Source organism: Bombina bombina, chromosome 6 (assembly GCF_027579735.1).
Source record: "Bombina bombina isolate aBomBom1 chromosome 6, aBomBom1.pri, whole genome shotgun sequence".
Lineage (NCBI taxonomy): Eukaryota > Metazoa > Chordata > Amphibia > Anura > Bombinatoridae > Bombina > Bombina bombina.
Genome location: NC_069504.1, coordinates 404653104 through 404663057, shown reverse-complemented (window position 1 = coordinate 404663057; position 9954 = coordinate 404653104). Strand labels below are relative to the sequence as shown.

The following is a 9954-nucleotide window of genomic DNA, read 5'->3' as shown; positions in this document are numbered from 1 at the left end:
TATTCGCATTTCGCAATATATAACACTTCAATTAACTCGTCTTTCTTTCCATGAGAACTCTACCTAAATCATCTAATTAAGTATATTTATTAAGACTTGAAAAATAAATAGGCTTTCATGCCAAAAGTGGCGTTACTGGTCCCTCCCATATATTTAATAATATAAAAGCCTTCTTTATTAGTCACTCAGAACTCCCTATATTGCAATAAAAATGAGAACAAGGGCAAAGCCCATGTTAGATCACATCTTCTTCTTCTTTATAAATGTTCCACTTGCCCAGGGTTGTATATACCTTTGCAGCTCAGTGCATAAATCAATCCACAGTGCAAACTCTGGAAAGGTTTGTTATTGAAAGTTAAACGACTCTACTTCAGATAATTTCAATTAGTCAAAACTCCCATGAAGATTAGTGAGTATTAGACAAATACTTTACTTTAGAGCTGTATGTTGATATTCCCCAAAAGAATCATAAAAGTCTGGTGTTGACTTCTTCTGTTGTAAATGTTAATTTGCTACCTATGCTCCAGAGATTTATTCCCTGGTGGGCTGACACTTTGCAGTGTGTGGAGGGCTTAACAAGTCATATTATTAAAAAGCAATATCCACTGATCGTTTTAAACTAAGAGGTTTCACATGACAGTTTGACATATATATATAAATTTATACCGTATATATTTTGTAGTTAACATTTTCAAGTCTAGAATTACAACAAATATTTCTAGTAGTTCTTCATAAACTTACAGTATTTTTTCACTTATGACCTAATAACTAACTTATTGGACGTGTATATGTTGACTTAACCGTCTATATAAGGGAAAGATGTTATCGCTCAGGCAAGTTATGATTATTATTTTTTTTTTGTTTCCATCAAATCTTTGACAAGATACATATTGTTCCTTGCAACCCCCAGGGAATCTATTACAGAGTGCCTGATTTTTATTTTAGTTAAGCACGCAAACCTTGTTAATGTATATTAAAATGTATTCTAATTAAAATATATTAATAGCAATCATTTTAATTAATGCTGGCTTCTAAGGGTTATATTTTTGCTGTATACTGCTTGTTCATTCTATTAATACACTACTTGTGTAAAGGCAGAAATCAGTATTTTCACTGATTAGAATATTTTAATAACATGAAGGTCTAATCAAGTTAAATGCAACTGATTGGAGTTCTGAGGATCTAGTGGAAAATGATATTTTTTACTTCAATTATGATGATGATGAGAAGCACTGAAAAGTGGTTAAAGTTACAAAACCACAAAATATAAACAGTATGTTTACTGCCCGGTATGATTTGTAGCAGAATCCCTATAATTTCTTTTAGGATGCCAGTTTACAAAAATCGTGCAGACACTATGAAACCACATAGAAGAATTACAGTCAAGAATTCTAAATCAAAAACATGCAACAAACCCTTTATTAATAAATCAGTCTTTCCCACCAGTGTAATGCTCCAATAGCTATCTTCTGAAAATAATCATGGTCATAGGAATGTGAAGGGATACCTAGAAATACACACAAGCACACAAATAAACACACACACACACACACACAAATAAATACATACACACAAATAAACACACACACAAATAAATACATACACCCAAATAAATAAATACACACACAAATACATACACGCAAATAAACACACACACACATAAATACATACACCCAAATAAATAAATACACACACAAATACATACACGCAAATAAACACACAGACACAAATAAACACACACACAAATATACACACACAAATAAATACATACACACAAATAAATACACACACACAAATACACACACACACACACAAACACATAAATACTCACACACATCACACATACTACTCACACACACATTCACACACTGACTCACACACACCAACCAACGCATGTATAGAAATTAACATTTTAATAGTATGTTAATATAATTTGAAACTGCTTATTGATGTGGTTAATTAAACATGTCATTTTATCAAACATTGAACTATGGTGGGTGCTGAGAAATATCAATAAACTGTGTGCTTCATAATTTTTTAAATGTATTCTGCTTCCAAGCAAGATATTGAAAAAGACACGAAGTTTAAAACACGTAACAACTTTTAATTTAATTACAAATAAAGAGATATATGAAATTATAACTCTTCAATAAAATATATAACATTTTACAAAGAGTCCCTTTCAAAGGGATAACAGTACCAAGTGTAAAAGGGGCATACAGTGGTTCAAATATCTAGTTGGTTATGATTCAACAGACTTTTTTCAAATTAACACATTTTCTGAATAATACATCTATTAATATGTACTTGGCAAATTTGAACAAACAATTTATTTTGGGTCAGTTACACAAATAAAAGTACCTTAAAGAATGGAAGCGTGGCCATTTTCGACTATTTTCTTACCATAGATAAGGGTATGTCTTCCATTTATGCTTATATATGTCTATTTATATGTACTTGGTAAATTTTATCAAAAACTTTTTTGGGGGTCAGTAATACAATAAAAAAGTAACTTAAGGCATATGCAAAGAAAGAATGTGTTTCCATCTTTTTAAATAACCTATTGACCAACCACATTTTTTTCAACTACTGCATATCTTGTCATGTATAAAATGCATGTTTTCCATTCATGTTTTTATACTGCATGTTCTAATTGATTAGAAACATGGGTAAAATATTTTCCTTTTTTTTTCCCCTACGCAAATACAATGTACGGAAAAGCTTATATTTACGTTAATTACAAAGGATCCAGTTGTAGCTGACCCCTGCATTAAATTATTGGATTGACAATCATTGAGTTAGGCTATTTGAATGTATTCAAATTCATTGCTACTAATATGAAACAAATCCTACCTACTGAACATGTGGATATTAAATTAAATAAGGTAACCATATATTTTCAAGCGACGGTGAAATGTATGCATTGGTGAGGATAATGATGGTACTTTGTTGATCACGCTGAAGAAGATTGTTCTATTTTACCAGTACAAAGTTACAGGTTGAAAATAAAAAAAAAAAAAGGTCAAAATCATAATAATTCTCATAAAAAGTAGCATTTTACCAAGATAATCGAAAATATGAACTAGTTGACTATATGCTGATGTCTTAAATACCCAACTCAGAAATCTGTGTGGCACAAGTCTATATCCGCTCTTTGGAGATTCAATGTACATCTTACATAAGTTACACTGGTTTTCTTTGTGATTTATTTCCCTTTAATAAAAAGGCAGTTTGATTTCACCTGTACATCTATCTGCCTTACAGACCGCAGCTTCACAAAAGCCCTTATAATGCACATTGGATTCATTTAAGGCTTCTCAAAAACCCACTAATACTCAGCTTGCTCTATGTTCATGCCTAAGTGCAGCACGGCATAGAACAACAGTATTTGCCTAAATTAAAGTCTGTTGCAAGAAGATGCTCTTTGTTTCACGGCACTGCAGTCCAGATTATGTTGCCCTGACACCATGTATATAAAAAGTGGGCTTGTGATGCTGAGGTTGGGGCCAAGTAGTTCAGTTTTCTGTCATCTCAGGATAAATGATACATGCTATATCCAACTGGGGTTGCATAAAGTCCAACAGGTGGGATAGGAAGAACTTGTCTATGAAACTGATAGGATGATCCATACAATGATGCAGCCTGGATGGGGGAATTGAGGGGGAAAGGTAAACTAAAACCAGGGGGCAAGATGGGCTTGGCTGCCATTTTCAACTTTTCTATTTCAGCCTCCTGTAGTCTTTTGGCTTTAGCTCTCCTGTTCTGAAACCAAATTTTAACCTGGGTTTCTGTGAGGTTGAGTGAGTTGGAAAATTCCGCCCTTTCTGCTATGGAAAGATACTGTTTCTGGCGAAATTTGCGCTCCAGTGCTAATAGCTGGGATGTAGTGAAAGGGGTCCGCGGCTTTCTGTTGGTTTTGTGCTTCCTCAGTGTGCAGGTGGAAGGGCTCAAGTGTCCTAAACAAACAAAAACAAAAGACAATATATATGAGAATAAAATCTTTATATTCCTAAATGTGGCTCACACTGCAAGATTACATGAATCAAACTACACCCCAAAAAACCTGAAAATATTTCACCACTTATCTGAAATATGCATCTGTGCAATATCCTATTTTAACTTATTTATGTATTTAGTAATATCATGAACACTTTGGAATGTTAAATACAATTGTTAAACTTTTACAGGTAGGTAATATTGTATTAACCACTTACATTTTAAAAACATGTTCCAAGGACTCAGATATTTTATAGGAAATACATGTACCTCTAATGTACGTTGAAACCATAATTCAGTATAGAGCTTGTCAAGTTAGCTAGTTAATGTGTAACAGAAATAAATAATACAAAAAACTGAACAAAACTTAATGTAAGAATCATGACATTGGCGCCACTATAAACTCAATGGTTTGACTTTATTGCTGGGATTAAACATAGATGTATATTTCAACCTTTTTCTTATAAATTGTTCGTTATATAGTGATTTTAGCTTTGATAGAGCATATATTTTTCTACTTTTCAACACAAATAACATATTATAACGTAAAGTGCACATATGAACTAAAGGGAAATAGATTAATTAGGTTTTATCAAAATTAGCAGAGGTTAGAACATTTGTGAATTCAAAATATTCTCTATATATGTAGGTGCAGGGGAAATGTAAATTAGTAATAAATTTATTTGCAAAAAAAAACTTAAGTGTTAGTAACGTATCCATCCTCCAAAATATTACTTTAATTAAGTTAATCTAAAATTAAATTTTTGGGCATCATGATAAGTTTGTTTGAATAGAGAATTTTTTATTTCTGTTTTTAGCTAATCATTGTATGGCCTCTCCCTAGTGGCCTGAGATTATTTAGAAAGGAATGATAGATGGATAGATGGAGGGATAGAAAGATAGATAGATAGATAGATAGATAGATAGATAGATAGAGAGTAATAGATAGATAAATAGATAGAGAGTAATAGATAGATAAATAGATAGAGAGTAATAGATAGATAAATAGATAGAGAGAGAGAGAAAGAAAGAAAGAGATAGAGAGAAAGAGTGATAGATAGATAGATAGATAGATAGATAGATAGATAGATAGATAGATAGATAGATAGATAGATAGACACATTAATTCTCAATTATTACATATTGTCTTTTCAATACACACAATCAATCTTGATTTATCCTGGGTGCCTTAATTTGTTCTCAGAAATTCCCTCTTTAATTCTCACATTATTTTGGGTGAAATATCTCAGGTTAAATTAATTAATTTGACTTTTATTAAATACAATTGTGTTTGTAAGCCCTCAATCTAAGGTTTGTGTAATTTATTAGAGCATTGTTAAAAAAATGTATATAGAAGTCATTCTGTTTTAATGATAAAAAAAAAATTAAAATATATTTTGTGACCTCAGTTTTTAATTATTAGACTTGAAATAAATAATAGTATAGTTATTTATTTATTTTAATTAATTTCTCTCTCTCTCTCTCTCTCTCTCTCTCTCTCTTATATATATATATATATATATATATATATATATATATATATATATATATATATATATATATATATATATATATATATATATATATATATATATCAGTACATAACAATATTTGTGTGTATGTATCTATCTATGTCTACCTATCTATCAATCTATCTAGATAAGTGGACTGAACTCGACCTCATACCAGGGGTAAAACTGGCTGCTCAGTGTACTCACTGATAGAGAGATGGGGTTCACATAATCAGCCCGAGACAAGGAAAAGTTCTAATCTATAGAAAAAGTCACATACATATCAGGCACAGCACAACGAGCAACCAGCACTCACTCAGATGCATCTATTTATATTACAGCATAAAATAAAGCTACAGTATTTGGTTGATGGGTAATAGGCCCCATTGCCACATTCTTCTTACCTGTGTCCTACTGCCATAAATACATGCTTTATCTAGATGACTAAAATATGGAGATATTCATGTAAAAGTTCCTAATTTAATAAAACCAATCTGCCTTACAAACATAAGAGAACAAAATGATTTATACATGTTTATAGGTATCATACTGGTAGAAATTTACTCGCTGTCTTGCAAGCATTTCCATAACACAAAAGAATGCTCTTTAAATGATCAAAGGTTTGTTTGACATCTTTAAAACTTAATTACATTCTATGGTGACTTAAAGTCTAAAAAGTACTTAAAACTATAAGTGTTGTACTTATTGTTTAATTCTGCAAATAAATGTAGTCTATTTAAAGCTAATAAAATATGCCAATTTTTCATTAGACTTTTTAGTAGATTTAAGCAAACTTTTTTTTAAAGGGTATTTAAATAATCTCTCAAATGATTAAATTGATGTGACTGCATCTGTTGGCACAATTTTAAGGGATGAGGCCTTATAAGTTTCTAGGTCTGTACATTTACAGCATTTTGATATCAATGTGATTATCATTAATTAGGAAAAGACCTTTACAAAACCAATTATTTAAAGATATGAATGGGAAATTGTGCCAACATATTTTTAAATATGTATGTTTAGCTGAAAATTAACATTCTGGACTGATGTATCTAGCTAAATTATTACAAAATTAATAATTTACTAAATCTAATTTTTAAGTAGTACTAATTTAAAATGTGATTTAATATTTACTTCTAATTGAATATTACACTAATTGCATTGGGTAAAGAATGTGTTATTCTAAACAGTATTCCCAGTATTCCAATGTATCTCAAAAGTAAATCATAAATTAAAGACGAAAGAAACAAAATATTTTGGGGGATTTCACTAATATATATATATATATATATATATATATATATATATATATATATATATATATATATATATATATATATATTATATATAATATATATATATATATATATATATATATATATATATATATATATATATATATATATATATATATATATATATATATAATATATATTATTTTTCTGGGTCAAAAGTCTGTACATATTAAAACCATAAAGTTATATAGCTGTGGTGTATAATCACTTTATTCTCTCGCTCTCTCATTATTTTATTTACCTTTTATAGTTCCATTTGTGTCATGTAGATGAGAACTTATTTGTATTAACATCAGTTGCCATTTACTGTATATCAACTTTTAACACATTTATGATATAGATAGTTTAGAATACTATATTATATTATATAAAGCTACAGTGATTTAAAGGAAGAAAAAGAACAGGAATATTAAATTAGAAAGTAAAGTTTTAAGAGCTTCACTTATAGTAGTATCAATGTAACGAAGTATAAAGATTCCAAAGGACTTTTCTGGGCACCTTTGTCTCATAATATAAATTACCAAAGTCACTTGCACCCTGAAGAAATGTTGGTATTATTCGTAAAACAGAATAAAGTGACAAAGAAAAAAAAAATGTTAGTATACATTACGAAGGGAGTCTGAGAAATGCAAAAATATGTTCTTTCCCACAATGAAATCTTGAAATAAAGCATTTTATTGTGCCAAGTGCACGAATGATCAGATTGGAAGTATTACAGCTGAGTGGGAATTTGTCGGGTACTTCAAATATTTGGAACACATAAGAAATGTGTTCAAATACACTATTTATAATTGACTATGATGAAGCACATGCATGCCAGGCTCAAATAATGTGTATTGGGGTTTAGTCTCACAGGGCCATATATGGACCAGTTACATATGATGCAGGGATATATCCTTACAATTCCTGTATAACTGAATTCTCAACAAGCACATGTCTTCAAGCTCTCAACTGAAGATGACATGAAGTTCTAAAGCAAACATCCGGATCCCATGATTCTTCTCTGCAAATGCATTATATTAGCCATTGGTAATATGAGAGCACTCAGCACATATACTAGAAGTTTTGTGTAAACCAGAAATGTATATGTTTACAGTTGGATGAAACCAGCTAGATAAGCCAGTAGGTTCTCTTTGAACTCTGAGAGACACCACTCCTGTAGTACAAGCTGTAGTGCATATTACAGTCTGTGTTACTGGGAAAGGCAAGTTATGTGCAGTAGAAGATGGTTTGAAAGATATGACAAATAAAAAATGACTGACTATTAAGGACAAAGTCCCATACTCACTTGAGAATTTAGACAGGTCTTTTGCCAAATATGTAAGCAGAATGTTTAGTCCAAATACAGGTTTTACATTCTGCAGATTAGAACAGTAAACCACTTCTGGATTTGATAAACTTCACGAATTACATAATAAAAAATGTATTTGTATATAGTTGTTCCCTTATATTAAATACATTATATAGAAATCCATCAAAATTCTTTAGAAAAGCTTATCAAATCATTTAGCTACAAAAATCCCTATATGTTTAATATTGAATTTGATAGCAAAATCATTATTTAAAAGTTTTTTATATGATTGTGATCGACCCAAAATAGATTATTGTACATATAAACCATTGTATAAACCATTTACACAAATACTGAACCACATAAAACAGTTTTATATTGATAATGTCAGTAGTATAGAATAAGTTATAACCTCACCCAAGATAACTGCATGTCTTGTGATATAAAATTAATCTTATAATAAGCATATAAATACAGCTCATTAGTAATTAAAACAAAAAGTAAGTAAACATGTGATTCTGATTAACTGAATTAAGGATAAATATCACATTCTATAAAATGGTCATGAGGTTACAGTGTACAGAAGTGACAAATCAGTCATTTACATTCACTGCACTGTGTTTTGCCTTCAGTCTGTTATGGTAAGATTGGTGCAACATTCTCATGATACGAGAGGTATGATGTCTTTAACCCCTTGTCTGCCAGAGAGGCTGCATGCTTCCCTGGCAGCCAAGGGGTTTATATCTCGTTCAAACAACTACACAGGCTGCAATACGATATCTTTATTTAGAAGGAAATATACATAAGGGAGAAGGTTATTTCCTCGTGATCACACACACAGCAGAGCTGTAAGTTCATGCAAACTTACTTGGTGGAGGAGAATAGCTGCCCCCTTCCTTGGCCCAGGTGGTACCATCTTCAGAGTTCTCCGATTTCACAGAGGAAGTTTCAAAAGTTTTTGTAAGCCCGGGAGGACTTGGGCTTTCTCGGTTCCCTATTCCCAGATGTAGATGACTCGGGGTGTTGCTAGCTCCAGAAGCCTCAAAGCCACGTAGATGAGGTAGCTCCTTAGGCACCCTCTTATCAGCCATGAGCGCTTCCACGCTAAAAGGCAGACTGGATATCCTTATCTTGTGTTCTTCAGATGGAGAATGGATGGGATGGGACGGGCTTTCTTCATCAGAACTTAAATCCTCTTTAATTTTCCTAGGGGAAGACATTGTAAGTTTATCAGGGGAGCAGAAGCAAATCCCCTTCCTTATTAAGGTCCGCGGATTCAGGCTGTCTATGCTCTGGTGATGCAGACAGCGAGGAGACGTTTCACTTCAAACTTCAAGGAAACTTACTAAACTTTTTTCTTTCCTCTTTTGAAAGGAGCTTCACTGGCAGCCAACGGGAAACGCCCGAGCCATGTCACGTGCACAACAACGCGTCCTGATTGGCTCGCTCGCTCTCCTTTATGGCAGAGATTTCAGTACTGTTTTTGTTACAAAAAATGGAGTTAATTACACAGACTGCAAACTGCGCTGTGTTATTAGTGATACCTGTAGGGCTGTAATCACAAGAAATCTGAAAAGTCACTTGCGTAATTAAGAATGATTATATGAAGAGGAAGCTCATATAACCAATTTTCTCTTTCTAGTCTCCGCTTTCAAGACGTCTCTCTTTTGTAATATCTTCATGTGTCTGCATGTAAACAGTTTGAGGATCATTTTCTATTTTCACTGATACAGATAAATATTGTATCTAAGTACAAGGAAAGCAATTGGTCTATGCTTCTGATGTCAAAACAGGGGTTGAACATAATTCTTTAGAAAAGAATGTCTAATGATTTTACTTGAGAATCCATAATTAAAGTATA

The 9954-nt window shown here is 31.8% G+C and overlaps 1 protein-coding gene across 1 annotated transcript; it reads right to left on the bottom strand.

Annotated features, from left to right (window-relative positions):
* Positions 1–2083: 2083 nt before the first annotated feature.
* MSX2 (msh homeobox 2) lies at positions 2084–9527 on the bottom strand. The gene is made up of 2 exons (XM_053719842.1): positions 8962–9527; positions 2084–3956 (listed from the first exon to the last, which is right to left on the bottom strand). Exons 1-2 carry the CDS (start codon positions 9311–9313, stop codon positions 3532–3534), a joined length of 777 nt encoding a protein of 258 aa, XP_053575817.1. The 5' UTR covers positions 9314–9527; the 3' UTR covers positions 2084–3531.
* Between the last annotated feature and the right edge of the window lie 427 nt (positions 9528–9954).